The sequence below is a fragment of the Sciurus vulgaris genome, assembly GCF_902686455.1.
Source record: "Sciurus vulgaris genome assembly, chromosome: 4".
NCBI lineage: Eukaryota > Metazoa > Chordata > Mammalia > Rodentia > Sciuridae > Sciurus > Sciurus vulgaris.
The window spans coordinates 28,890,670-28,905,834 of record NC_136464.1 but is presented as its reverse complement, the minus strand read 5'-3'; the positions used below and the strand labels follow the sequence as shown (position 1 = coordinate 28,905,834).

Sequence of the window (15,165 nt, the reverse complement as noted above, 5' to 3'; positions counted from 1 at the left end):
AGGGGATTATAAAATAAAGTTCTCAGCTGGGTGCAGTGGCATACAACTGAAATCCCAGTGACTTGAGAGGTTGAGGATTGCAAGATCGAAGCCAGCCTCAGCAACTTGGCAAGGCCCTAAACAACTTAGCAAGATCCTGTCTCAAAATAAAAAATAAATAAATAAATAAGGGATAGGGATGTGACTCAGTGGTTAAGCAACCCTGGGTTCAGTCTCTGGTACAAGAAAATAAATAAATAAAGAGGGTTCCCTTGTTCCTTCTGTGTGAGGACACAGCAAGCTGTGAATCAAGAAGCAAGCTCTCACCAGATTCTAAATCTGCTAGTACCTTAATCTTAAACTTCCAAGCTTCCCAAATTCTGCTGTTTGCAAGCCACCCAGTCTATGATTGTTATAGTAAGCCAAATAGACTTAAACACAGACCTCCCTTAGAGGCCAAGGAAAGACTTAGGCCAGTGCTACAGCTTCCAAACCTTTCCTACTTCACCACCTCCACTGATATACTGACAGCTATGAACATGTTTCCCTAGGACCCTGGAAACTTAGGTCTTTTAAAAATGTTCTACTCTCTCCACCATTGAGGAGGTGGGCATGATGGCACATGTCTGTAATCCCAGTGTCTGGGGAAGCTGAGGCAGAAGGATCACATAATCAAGGCCAGTCTGGGCAACTTGGTAAGACTCTGGCTCAAAATAGAATTTCAAAAGTCTGGGAATATAGCTAGCTCAGTAATAAAGCACCCCTGGGTTCAATCCTCAGTATCACAGATACACACACACACACACACACACACACACACACACACACAAAGTTCTCTCCACCCCTTACTGAGTGGGAAAAGATAGTAGAGTTCATCTCTGGAGAACTAAAAGGACCCAGATGAAGGCTCACTCACCACCACTGGGGAGGGAGTCAGCCACCCCTTCTTCTCCAGCATCTTCAGCTTTGAGCCCACAGCATCAACCTGAGACACAACTCCCTCCAGAACAGTCTCCAGCTGCAGAACTCTCCTTGTGAGCCTGTGAAGGATTTAAGAGTGACCAAGGGAGCAGATCATTGTGGGGATGGGTATCTACAGGGACAGGGATAACAGAATGGTGTTTGTCTGGATAGGAATAAGGAAGGTGATACCCAACCTTGTACTGAGAATCAAAGGGGAGCAAAATTCTCCCTGGGCTAGGACAGGGGATTGGAAGGTTGTGGACAGAAACTCAGCATAGGATATTACAGACACAGCCACCCTGGGCTCCTGAATTCACGTACAAGTAGAAGTCTTCTCTGGAAACCCAGCCTCCTGCTCTGGCAGCCTCTGGGCCCAACTCATTCGTTGGACTGCACACAATGGACTGACCCAGGTTTTCAATCTCAGCACTGAGGGCCACCTGATCAGGAAGGCAGAGGTTACAGGGGAGAAGATGATTCTGGGAAGCCATCAGCTCCTGTTCTATTACTTGCTCTAATGACGTCTGGGCTTCAGTTCTTTCTATCCGCTTTCTTCCCAGGCTCTGGAGATGGTAGGGTCAGTACAATGGTGCTGGATTAATTTCTGGAAAGGGAGTCACTTCCCAAAGAAACAAAATGTAAAGCTTTTTAAAGTCTTAAATGAGATGTTCACTAGAATCCAATTCCATTTGGGAGAGGAAAGACAGTACCAGAATTTTTCATCCTTTCCCTGTGGGCTGCTGTCACCCTGACCTTGATCATTTTGGTCTACACTGGATAGGGATGGAGCAGATGAGTAGGAGCAGCTGAGGAACTGGAAATCCCAAGGAAAAGGCAAATCTTCAGAGGGAATTGTCAGGGATTCCTGGGTAACTGGTCCTTTTTCTCTAGGTCTTTGTTTTACAGCAATGGTGTTCAACCTTGGCTTTGCTTTGGAATCACCTAGGAAACTTTAGAAAGTACTCAGCTTCTGATCTAATTGGTCTAGAATGTGTGGACTGAGTATGAGAATTTTTAAAGGTTTCTCAGGGTATATAACGGGCAGCAGCATGAGAATCACTATTCTAGACAGTTCTTTCCTGTATAGATGTATAGGAAGATTTTCAGTTTGGGTTTGTGACCAGGTGTGTTAGGAAGAGAGGAGGGGGAACAATATCCTTACACTGCCTCCCCACCAGCCAGCCCCGCTCACACTCTCCTCCTCCAGGTCCTGTCGCATTTGTTCCTGCTCCTTCTCATCCAGAATGTGATTTCCATCCTGGTCGAACCTGGTGAAGGCAGCTGTGACCTCAGTGATCTCATGCTCTGTGTGCCCCAGTCTGAGGAGAAGAGGATGATGAAATGATTTCTGTCCTGTTGAGGGTGTGCTCACTCAAGTATAGATTCCTCAAGACTCTAGGCTGGGGATGTGGCTCAATGATAGAGCACTTGCCTGGCATTTGTGAGGCCCTGGGTTCAATCTCCAGCACCCCCCCAAAAAAAAAAAAAGAAAAAAAAAAGAGTCTTGACCCCTTAGTCTTGCTTTCTGAGGATTAAGAGAACCACATGGGAGAGCCATAATCACCAAAATCTAGCAATTTTACCTCCAAGAAATTGCTGGTATCTATTTCTTCTTCCTGCTCTGACTCCTGATGGCTAGATTTAAGGCCTCATATCTCCACTGGGGATTATTGCAACATCTCTTTGTCTCTAAATTACCTGCCACTCCCTACTCCCAGCTTCCCCTTCACTTTCTGATTCTGAAATCCATCCTTCATTATACAAGTGGAGTAACTAACATTTTTAAAACACAGGTCTAATAGCAAGGTATGGTGGCTCATGCCTATAGTCCCAGCTACTTGGGAAGCTTGGGAGGATTATTTGAGTCTACCATTTTGATAAGAGCCTAGGCAACATGGTGAGACTCTTTCTCAAAAAAATAGGTAAATAAAATTTAAGTCTAAATATACCCTTTCCCTGCTTAAAAATCCCTCCTGGGCATCCTATTCCTTGGATAGACTCAATGTTCAAGGCCTTTCCCAAAGTGGCCCTTGCCCATTTCTCTGTCCTCTTCTCCTGCTATGACCCACCCAGGTGAAGTATATACCAAAAAAGATAATTTATTGAATTTTTTTTTTGCCCTTTTTTTTTTTTATTTTATTGTAAACAAATGGGATACATGTTGCCTCTCTGTTTGTACATGGCGCAAAGGCATACCATTTGTGTAATCATAAATCCACATACAGTAATGTTGTTTGATTCATTCTGTTATTTTTTCCCCTTCCCCCCACCCCTCCCACCCCTCTTTACCCTCTATACAGTACTTTCTTCCTCCATACTTGCCCCCCTCCCTAACCCTAACTCTAACTCTAACACTAACCCTTCCCTCCCCCCCATTATGTGTCATCCTCCACTTATTAGCGATATCATTCGTCCCTTGTCTTTTTGAGATTGGCTTATCTCACTTAGCATGATATTCTCCAATTTCATCCATTTGCCTGCAAATGCCATAATTTTGTCATTCTTTATGGCTGAGTAATATTCCATTGTGTATATATACCACAGTTTCTTTATCCACTCGTCAATTGAAGGGCATCTAGGTTGGTTCCATAGTCTGGCTATTGTGAATTGAGCAGCTATGAACATTGATGTGGCTGTATCTCTGTAGTATGCTGATTTTAGATCCTTTGGGTATAGGCCAAGGAGTGGGATAGCTGGGTCAAATGGAGGATGACCCACCTTTTATATGATACCTTAGCAATGCTCAGCTACTTATTTCTCTTGTATATATTGTTTAACCAAACAACACACTTCTATGACTGTGTATATAATTTCATGTTTTAGAATGGCTTTCCTCCTCTTGTCCATCTGTAAACTATTCATCCTCCAAAACTTTATTCAGAAATAACCTCTTCCAGGAAGCCCTCCTTTAAGCTCAAAAAGAATTGATAACTCTCTTTTCTCCATGCCCCCTCTCCTCAAGTCACTTCTGTTATTCAACCTATTCTGTGATTTGATTTATTTGCCTACATATCTATGAAATTCTACAGGGCAAAGACTTTGTCTCATTTAGTTATGTGGTTCCCTACTCAGTGCCTAGGTCACAGATGGTGCTTACAATGTGTTCAATGTTTTGTGGAAATGAGGGATGTATACAATAATTAGGGATTGTGTTGTTACATTAGTTCTAAGAGTTATTTAACAACGTTTGGAATGTTATAGACTATGGCCAGATACCTTAGTCTCTGCAGGAGCACAGTTCTGAAGGTCAGGATAAAAACCTATGGGTAGCTGGGTGTGGTGGAACATGCTTGAAATCCCAGTGGTTCAAGAGGCTGAGGCAGGAGGATCATGAGTTCAAAGAACTTTAGCAACTTAGTGAGGTCCTAAGCAACTCAGTGAGACACTGTCTCCAAATAAAATACAATAAAAGGGCTAGAGATGTCACTCAATGGTTAAGCGCTCCTGGGTTTAATTCCCAGTACCAAAACAACAATAATAATGACAGCAACCAAACAACAACCTATGGGCAAAGAGCAGAGGAACACAGACCAAGACCAGAGTCTTATAGACAAAGGATGTATAGCTGATGATCAGAATTTATTGACCAAATTTAAAGAAAATTTGGATCTCCGTTTACTCACTGCCTTAATGTTTTAGTGAAATCCTCAAACTCGATCTCCTGCTCTCCACCCTTTAGGACCTTCTGCACATCTGAAACCCTCTCCTTCTTCAGACGCAGCCATAGTAGGGTCTTGTTGTATTCCTGAAAAGAAAGGAAACAGCTGGAGTCCACACAGATTCCTCATTATTCCTGGATTTCTCCTCCACCCAAAGGATGTCAGGTTTTCAGAGATAAGCCAAAGGTACATAAGGGCATAGTTTCCTATACCAGTCAGAAATAGACCATGACACAGAACCTTGGAACCAAACCCAGATGTAGATAGGAACTCAAGGAGCCTGGGTAGTCACCTGTTTCAGGAGGTCAGAAAGTTGCAACTCATCCTTCTGTCCAGCCAACTCCTCCTTGACCTCTGAGTATGTGTCATTGATGATGGCCAGGAACATGTTCTGGAGGATAATGTAGGGACATAGGTCCTCACCTTCGGACCCATTAAAAGCATTGAAGTCATGCCACAGACACGTGTTCTAAAGGGTCCAATGCTCTCAAACTCAACTTTGTGGCCCACCTTGCCTCTCAGGGGTCAGAGAGCCCAGCCTTTCTGCACATTTCTGTTAGGGATGGATCATGCTCCTTCATCAACCTGGCATCCTCATTCTCAGTTGCAACAATAATCTTTCTGACACAAAGATACTCCAACATAGGCCACAGACGTCCTCCATACAAGAGCCTGCCACTTTTTGAAGCTAGAAACTTCTCAAGGTGAGAGTACAATTGTGCTGTCTTTACCATCTATCCCCAATTGGTGTCTTCATCCCCAATAACTGATCAAATAAAGGAGTTTCTGGGGCTGAGGATACAGTTCAGAGGCAGATCACTTGCCTAGCATGTTTGAGGCCCTGGGTTTTATCCCTAGAACTGGAAAAAGAAGGAGGAAGAGGACGATGACGACACGACAACAACAATGAGGAGCACGAGGAGAAGAGGAAGAAGGGGAAGGGGAAGAGGAGGGAGAGGAGGAGGAGGAGGGAGAGGAGGAGGAGAAGAGAGAGGTGTGTGTGTGTGTGTGTGTGTGTGTGTGTGTGTGTGTGTGTGTGTGTGTGTGTCTTGCTGGCCATGTTAATAAAAATCAAATCCAGATCCCAGATATTTCCCAGTTGTCAGGGAGAGAGAACAATCATCAAATCATGACAGTAGAAATCAGTAAAAGCAATAAAAGATCTCCAAAGGAAGGACCATGTTGGAAAATAGGCATAGAAGCTTCTAAGGGCAGCTCCTTCTCAGGAGGCATTTTCCCCTCCCTTCCATCCTTGGAGGGTGGGAGTTTAATTTCCCTGCAGGGAAGTAAACCTCCTGACTATGTTGGACATGCTGACCACATTAGCCAGCTCTGGGAAGGTTCAAAGGAATGGTCCCCACCCACCACATGCATACATGCACTCTCCATCCCTGATTTAAGAAATCCAACATAATCCTAAGTGCAGGACAGAAGGGGTCAAAACTCCACCCTGGAGGCTATGTTACCACTCATGAGGGATCCTCACCAGGAGCACAAAGAAGACAAAGAAGACATAGGTGACAAAGTAGGCAGGGCCCAGGATGCGGTTGGCATTGTTGATAGCATTGTAGTCAAAGTCTCCAAGAATTATTCGAAACTGAGTGAAACTGAGAGATCAAGTCAGGGGTTCACACAGAGCCTAAACAAACCCCGGCGCTAATCCATACACTACCCCACTTTCCTAACTTCATATAGACCCCTCACTGTACCTCTGACCCAATCTGATGAAGCAGGTAAATGAATTACTTGAGCACACACTTGGGCTTCCTGAGACTAACCCAAATATGTTAAGCACGGACATGCCCATATGCCTCCCCGCATTTTCCCCAAGGTGCTGGAGAGTGAGGGGTAGAGGGTAAAAGAGTGGGATACACACATGCACTTGATGAATGTGCTAAAGTTTTCCACTTGAGTCCCAAAAAGCAGGTAGCCAAGCTGGGCATAAGCAAAGAAGACAATGAAGAACATGACGGCAAAACCCAGGATGTCCTTGGCACAACGGGCTAGTGTGGAGGAGAGCTGGGTCATGGTTTTGTTGAAGCTGATGTACTTGAATATCTGTAAAGGCCATGACAAACCAAGTGGTGAAGTAGAAAAAATGGAAAGTGTTTTTTAAAAAGTCTATCCTGGGACCTATGGAGGCCACAGAAGGTGACAAATGAGACAGGCATTAAGGAGGGGAGAGTAAGTGCCCTGAGGTAGGTCTGGGAGAGGAGAACCCCAGGTACCTTGATCCAAGCAAAGAAAAGATTGACAGCATTCATGTTGTTGTACTGTGTCTGCCAGAAGGCCAGGAACTCGAAGTCAGCATATGTGTTTGGCTGCTGCAGGAGCTTCCCCATCAGCCGATTCACCTCTAGAGTTCGGAATATGTGGAAGCCCATGGCCACAATAGAGAGCTGTCACACAGGGATACTGGGGTTGTTGAAGAGGTTAAGGGGATCTCAAAAGAATTTCAAATATGAGGTTCCCACAGGAGAGGTGGGGCAGGTAGACAGGTGGGCTTGAAACACCCTTCCCTGCTGAGGTGTTCAATACCTCAGGTTTAGACAGAACCAGAGAGGGTGACTGGGAGCAACTTGAGTGTTCTAAAGCCTGAGAGAAGGCTTTAGGGTCAGTGGCAAATGTACAGGTTGTAAAGGGCCATAGGGAACCAGAATCAGGAAAAATGTTTTCCCCCACCCCCACAACTTCCAAGTAGATGAAAATGAAGGAGCAGAATACTTGAACAGAAAAGAAAAGACAGGGCTTTCAGGCGAACAGGTCATAAAGGCAAAAGACAGGAGAGAAAGGAATATCAAATGTGTAAAAAGGTTTAGACCACAGGAGAGGAGAGGACATGTAAGAGATAAGGTCTGAGCCAGGGGACCCTCACTCTCTCACTCAGGGAGCTGTGCCACAGTGATTCAACCCAAACTCAGGAAGAGGGCTCAGTCTTCAAAAGGAAGAACTTGGAGCTCCCACCAAGGTGGAAGCTCCTCCTTCCCTATTATGTCCCATGTCCCAAACATCTGTCCCTCACCAAAATGACCACCAGGTCCAGTACATTCCAGATGCTTCTAAGGTAATGAAGCTGGTGCATGCGGAGCTCTAGGATCTCCTCCACCACATAGTATAAGATGAAGATGCAGAAGATAATCTCACAGCCAACAATGAAGAAGTCCCAGTTGCTCACATAGCGAATCAGCTTGACTGTGCGGATTTGCCAGGATGGAATGGCACCTCCTGTGGCTGGGAACTCCACCACCAGTCTATAGGAAATTGCAGATGGTTAGTGGGCATGGACTGGGAACATTCCTCCCACATCCCCTCCTTCCTACACCCATCCAGGCCTTTGTTTAGGGAAGGATCTCAAGTATAGCAGACGGGGACCAGCAACCAGGGATGGAAGGATACAACAGGAAAAGGGCCCACCTCAGAACACAGAAAAGATTGATGTTGGCATTGTAGACAGAGAAGTCAATGAAGACCACCCTAGTGCCCCTGTCCAGCCACAGCCCCTCCTGAAGGTTCCGGAGTGCCTCTGCACTGGCCTGTCGAGACCCTGGAAGGTCCAGGTAGTAACCACCTCCACTGTAGCTTGTGAGCTTCCCCCAGTGGGAAGAGCCTCCCAGTTCTTCCTGTGAGTGGTATGTCCACCTGCCATAGAAAAAGCCATCTGAATAAAGAGGGTTTGAGTCAGTCCAAAAGCTCATCTCCAAGATGATGGCAACACTTTATGACCACCTGGGTCTTACACTTCTATGTGCATCACATATCTATATACACACACTATATGTATACATATGTATATGTGTATGTATGTATATATAACATGACATATATATTTCATACAACATGTATTTCACACATATTATTTTGGTTGATTCTAATAACCAAAAAGAAGTGAGAAGGGAGGTAAATATTATCCACATTTTACAAAAGAGGAAACTGGGACTCAGAGATTCCTAAGATATAAGCAGCTGTGTAGTGACAGTACTGAAACTCAGATGTAAATCTCCTCATTTTTCTACTATTTTTTCAATGGCAAAGACAAGCCCCATTTTTGACCCAAACCAGAGCAGTCTCCATAAGGGAAGCACTTTGACTGTAAATCCAGAAAGGATCCTTACTGCTCTCATGACTGTTTGACCCCAAGGTTCTACCTCACAACATTTTTAACCTGGACCCCTGTGTCCTCCCCATTCTGTCCTGTCCTGTCCATTCCCTTCTTTTTCTTCTCTCATCACATCCATTGGAAACCTCTTGCTGCTCCCCCATCAGTCCCAAGGGCTGGGCTCTCCAGCCATGACTTGTGTGGCAGTGTCAGCTTCACCCCTTTGTCACAAACCCAAGGGACTTCTGAGCAGAGATGCTTTCCCTGTGGGGACTGCTTGCAGAGAAGGGTGATTGTGACCTATATGTGGGAAGAGGTACAGAGGCTACAGCCTGTCTCTAGCCTGCCTCCTCTATTTCTGAGTGACACACACCAAGGTCCCCTCAGGGTTGCACTTGGGACTCAGGGAGATGCCCATCAAGTCCCCTGAAATGCCCACCTCTACAGCTCTTGAGGGCTCAGCAGAAGTGGTTCCCACTCCTGGAGATGGTGTCAGGCTCAGAGGGGCAGCCCTGTGGCCTTAGTGGGGGCTTACTCACGCTGTGCCATCGAGGAGCCCAAAGGGGAGTTGCTCTTCTTTGTCTGGAGAGTAGACATCGTAGCAGCTCAAAATGTCCTCACGGAAGTCCTCGTGCACCACACAGGAATCATTGCGGACCCTTAGCTGCCGCAGCCTTGGAACCCCCAGCAGCAGGTTCTCGTAGTAGATAAAGGAGTGCGAGCCCTGGCCCAGGCTCTGGTTGTTGTACCACTTGGTCCAATACAGGCTGTCCAGGAGTGGGCCCTGGGCAAACTGGACCAGGAGCTGAGTTGGGCAGACCCAGCCTCCTTCTGACCACTGATCTTCATTCTCACTCCCTGGTCACTAGTTTGTCTACAGTGTCTTGTTTGAGCCCTCAACTAACCAAGTGACCCAGGGATCTTGACCAGATCTTGAACTGACTCTATGTATAAAATGCATTTTGAGGTTCAGCCTACCCTCTCACTCCCAATTCTAGTCTAACCCCTGGTTTGGTTCCTCTATCAACATCCCGACCCCTTGCCTACCTCCACCTTAACTCAAGTCTAACCCATGAATTCAGCTCGACCCTTTGACTCAGTCTGATTCCAGACTGACCTTGTCTTTGAGCATATGGTCCATGTTCTGGCCTGGGTTCCCAGGACATTGAAAAGAAGAGGAGAGAGGGGAGGAAATTTCATACTCACATCCCAGAAGTCTGCCATCCTGCTGATGGCCTGGAAGGAGACTCCAGTATCTGATGGGGTATGTAGGAAGAGCTCAGACATCACTTTGGTGTAGTAATAGGCACTGGAGCTTGTCATTCCATAGGTCACTAGAAAACAACCCCAGAGACTGTGTTCTTCTCACAGTTCCCATATCCATTCCCCAGAGGTGACAGGAAAGCCCACTGCCCTGGGAACAGAGGTGCTACCTACCCCTTGAGTTGGCTGGGGAGGTTGATGGTGGCTCTTGGGAAAACCAGGGAATGCATTAGGGAAGGGTATGAACATAAGGCTCCTCTTTTCCTTTCAACTTGCCTCAGAGAGACTGAACTCTACTCAGTAACTCTCTCTTGACATTGCCATTCTAGAATTTCACTTTTCTCTCCTGACTCAACTTAACTTCCTACTATTTATTCCTCAGAGCCAAGATATTTATGTCATCTACATTGAGTGGTGCTACCTTTTATTTTTCTTCTTCTTATGTCTTTTGGAAATGCCTCCAAATTCTATATCACTCCAAGACTCTGGCCAATCACTTTTCAGTACAGATGTGGTCTCCTGGCTTCTAGAGTCTGTGAATCTGCAGCCATGGGAGCAGCAGGTAGGCACAGCACCTCTGATATGGTTAGTGCATCCTAATGAGCTTAGTTGTTTCCTGAGAGAGGAACTCAGAGCATCCCAGATCAAAAAGACCTGACCTTTTCCCTGAAGAACTGGATCTCCCTCAACCACTCATATGTACACACTCAGTCCCATGTGCCTAAAGTGGATCTCTCAAGGTACCTTCCCCAGGATTCCTGGTTAAAAGAGAGGATTTGAAGAGTATACATCACTCATCACTTATTTCATAGATTGTCCCTCAATTTGGATTGTTTGATACATCCTCATGATTAAATTTAGGTTATATGTTTTAAGAAGGAGTGCCATACAGTTGATATTGTGTCCTCCTCAGAGCATATTTGTTTGTCTCCTTACTGGTGAAGTTAATTTTGATCCCTTGTTAAGATTGGGTCTACCAGGTTTCCTCGTGGCAAATTAAGATTTTTCTTTTTATAATTAATATGCATTTTGTGGGGATACAATGTAGATATCCTCTTACCAATCTTTTACCTACTAGATGAAGGTTTCTATTAATAACTTTGATTATTACTAATATGACTATCAAATGGTGATTTTTTTCAATCCATTATTTCTTCTGAATTAATTAGTTGGTATTATTCTTATTATTTTAGTATTTTTTAGTTGTTGATGGACCTTTATTTAATTTATTTATTTATATGTGGTGTTGAGAATTGAACCCAGTGCCTTACGCATGCTAGGTAAGTGCTCTACCACTGAGCTACAGCCCCAGCCCCTGGTATTATTATTTAAAAAATATTCTCAGTCGTAGATGGACTGAATACTTTTATTTTATTTATTTATTTTTATGTGGTGCTGAGGACCAAACCCAGTGTCTCACACATGCTAGGCAAGCGCTCTACCACTGAGCTACACCCCAGCCTACCTGGGTATTATTTTGAGAAAAAACTTTCCCTTGCTCCTTATTCATTTATGTATATCAGTTTAAACTCATGGGTTCTTGGCTTCCACCCACTATGGGTTATAATTTGTTATTATTGTTTATTTTGTTACTCAAAATTTGGGGACCAGGTCATGACAGACATAGAAAAGCTAAGGACTTTTTCCACATTAAAAGGGACCAAACATGGGTTGGGGTTGTTTCTCAGTGGCAGAGTGCTTGCCTAGCATGTGTGAGGCACTGGGTTCAATTCTCAGCACCATATATAAGTAAGTAAATAAATAAATAAACAAAATAAATAAAATGAAGGTCCATCAACAACTAAAAAATATTTTTCAAAAAGGGGCTAAACAAAAATGAAAAATAAATGTAATATGAGATTCTATAATGGATCTTGGACTATTTTTTTTCTTTTGCTTTAATAGCTATTAATTAGTGAAACTGCAATAAGTTCTGTTCATTGGATGACAATGACAGATTAATGATACTTTCCTGACTTTGATAAGAGAATATTCTTGGGGTTTTTTGTTTGTTTTGTTTTTGATTTGGTGGGAGGTACAAGGGATTGAACGCAGGGGCACTCGACCACTGAGCCACATCCCCAGCCCTATTTTGTATTTTATTAAGAGACAGGCTCTCACTGAGTTGCTTAGTACCTCACTTTTGCTGAAGGTGGCTTTGAACTCGCAATCCTTCTGCCTCAGCCTCCTGAGCCGCTGGAATTATAGGCATCTGCCACCATGCCCTGCTCAGTTTTAAAAGTACACTTTACGTATTTAAGAATAATGGGACAGGCCTGGGGTTGTGGTTTGGTGGTAGAGCACTTGCCTAGCACATGTGAGGAACTGGGTTTGATCCTCAGCACCGCAAAAATGAAATAAAAGAAACATATTGTGTCCATCTACATCTAAAAAAGTTTTAAAAAATAATAATGGGACATTGTAGCTGCAATTTACTCTTAAGCAGTAATGGTGTGTGTGTGTGTGTGTGTGTGTGCGCACGCACATGTGTGTAAAAGAGGGAAAGCAAGCATTATAGAATATTCATATTTTGGAAATCTGGGTGAAATGTAGAAAGTATATATAGGAATTCTTTATATTATTCTTGTATTTTCCTATGTGTCTGTAATTACATGAAAAAGTTTAATGCAGGATTTATCAGCCTCTTGTGAGCAATTCCCTTCAAGAATTTTCTTTATCAGATCTTGGACCATATTTTCTATCACCATTCCATCTGGAAAGGGAACAAGTGGGGGTGAACTAGAGCTTGTCTATATCTTGGAGGACATGGAGGGGCAATGAATGAACCCTGATTGGGTACTTAACATCATACTTCTTGTGGGCTGGGGATCCAGGGAATCAGCGAAGAAGAGAGCATTACTTCACATTTCCCCACTCTACTCTGTTAACAAAGTTCAAGACACACCACCTTTACTTCTCTCTAACTCACATCTGGCCTTAGTATCTAGAGAAAGGTGTTTTCTGGATCTGAAAAGTGGGCTCCCACAGGAAATTGAACTTCTGTCTGCTGAGAGATCACATAGCAATATTGACCAGTGAGCTGAACTCTTCCTAATGACATCAGTTGATTAAAGCTTGTGAATGATCTAGTAGGTGGTAGTCATTGTGATAGCCTTTTCTCATCTCTGATTTCAAGTTAAATGTCCAGAATTAACATTGATCTGAAGGGTTTATCAATCATTTATGGAGGGATAATATCTCTGATTATTACTCAAGACAGTAAAGATTATGGCTTCTAAGAGAAATGGCTTTACCTGGTCAAATGTCTCTTGATACATGGAAATTCAGTATTCATGCTTCATAACTCTGATTAAAATACATTGAACTGATAAGACCAAGAAGGAAACTTAAAATCCTTCTAAATTAGGGTTTAAATGTGGTTTAGTATTGATTTAACACCTTCTCCACATCCAAATACCCTCTCTTCCTTGTTAATTCTTATTTCTGCAAATTTTGTACTTTGTGCAAAAGTATACCTTAAGGTATACTTAAGGTATAAGGAATAATGAATGAGTCATTACACTCAAACAATAATTGTGTGTGTGTATATGTGTGTGTAGGTGGGAGTGAGAATAAATGAGAGGTGCTTTCCATCACTATTTTGTGAAGCCCAAACTATTTTATATATTCCACATTTTGATATGTAATAGACAAAATTATCAGTCTATGAATGTGAATTATTACAGGGTTGTTATATTCATTAAACAGACATTATTCAAAATCTATCCTTGTTCAAAATACCTTGCTATATGTCATGATTTCTATCCTCAAGAAGTTCTATTAAGATGTCCCCAAATGAACTTGGTGTCATCAAGTAAACATAGAATTTTGAGCCAGACAGACTTAGGTTCAAATTCCAGCTCTGCCACTTGCCATATAGACTTAGCCTCTGAGTTTCAACTTTATCATCTATAAGAAAGGAAATATATTACCTTTCTTACAAGTTGTGAAGTTAAAGATGATGTCTTCAAATTGCATGGAAAACAGCAGGTGCTCAATACCTGCTAGACATCCTGTTGTGTGCCCCTCAGGGACAAGGACTCTGCTTTGTTCATTTTGCATAGTGCCTGGTGTTTAATAGGTTCTTCTTCTTCTTCTTCTTCTTATTATTAGTAGTAGTAGTATTTTGGTACTAGGGATTTAACCCAGGGGCACTTAACCCCTGAGCCAAATCCCTAGCCCTTTTTAATTTTTAATTTTGAGACAGGGTCTTGCATAGTTGCTTAGGACCTTACTAAGTTGCTGAGGCTTGCTTTGAATTTGCAATACTCCTGCCTCAGCCTCCCGAGCTGCTGGGATCACAGTTGTGCGCCACTGTGTCATAAGTTTTAATTTTTTCTTCATTGGGTTGAACAAACACTAGAAAATTAAAAACTATAATACAGGGTATAATGAAATAAATGAATCATTTTTAAGCCAAATGAAGTGTTATAAATCCATATTTGATCCATAGTAGCAATATCATCAAAATAGTCAAGAACAACTTCAGTTTAGTAGATGTCAGAAAGAAGCTGAAACATCGCTTCATCCAAAAGGGAGAAAAATATATTCATATAAGTCTTGAATTAGAGAAATGGAGTCTGTCTTTTGTTGGCCTAAGAATCATGCACAGTTGGCCAGTAACAGTTACACAGTGTGAGGTGGAAATGGTGCTGGCACAACTCAATCTCCCCAATAAGTCACCCATCCAGAGCATCAGATGGGGCATCAGGTTCAGAGCCTGCTGCAATATGAACCCAAAGCAGGACAGGGGGAGCCCAGGCTTGCTAGATGGGGTGATGATTTCAGCTCCCTTTCCTTATCCCACTGACAAGTAAACTGATTACATGCAGTGGAATCACCTGGAAGGCTTGTTAAAGCACACATTGTTGGAGGTTTGAGTGGGGTTCAACATCAGCATTTCTACTAAGTTATCCCTTCATACTGGTGCTCAGGGTCCAAGGACCCCACTTTGAGAACCACTTCCCTGACCTGTTGCAATCAAATGATCAGTTCCACTGTGTCCATAGAGATATCAAGAGGCAGTGGGCTTCCCAGTGTCCATTTCAGTGACTCTCAAGATTGGGAGTGGGAAAGAGGGAAACACGTCTCTCCTGGGGGTCCTCAGAACCTCCCTGGATTGGGAGAGCTTTCACGAACTACACAGTCCTCTTAGAACACGCCATCCCTGCCCCAGAGGAAAAGCACTGAACCCACTGCCCACCT

The 15,165-nt window shown here is 43.4% G+C and overlaps 1 protein-coding gene across 1 annotated transcript in view; it reads right to left on the bottom strand.

The window, feature by feature from the left end:
* Positions 1-15,165, bottom strand: part of PKD2L1 (polycystin 2 like 1, transient receptor potential cation channel) — a 261,390-nt gene that overhangs the window by 1,065 nt on the left and 245,160 nt on the right. The window contains exons 6-17 of the mRNA XM_079137455.1: positions 9,904-10,031; positions 9,237-9,490; positions 8,016-8,240; positions 7,624-7,852; positions 6,830-7,000; positions 6,478-6,659; positions 6,088-6,208; positions 4,894-4,992; positions 4,566-4,687; positions 2,135-2,261; positions 1,264-1,382; positions 896-1,019 (exon numbers count right to left, since the gene is read on the bottom strand). Coding sequence (XP_078993581.1) covers positions 896-1,019; positions 1,264-1,382; positions 2,135-2,261; positions 4,566-4,687; positions 4,894-4,992; positions 6,088-6,208; positions 6,478-6,659; positions 6,830-7,000; positions 7,624-7,852; positions 8,016-8,240; positions 9,237-9,490; positions 9,904-10,031 — 1,901 coding nt within the window. The remainder of the gene's footprint in view (positions 1-895; positions 1,020-1,263; positions 1,383-2,134; positions 2,262-4,565; positions 4,688-4,893; positions 4,993-6,087; positions 6,209-6,477; positions 6,660-6,829; positions 7,001-7,623; positions 7,853-8,015; positions 8,241-9,236; positions 9,491-9,903; positions 10,032-15,165) is intronic.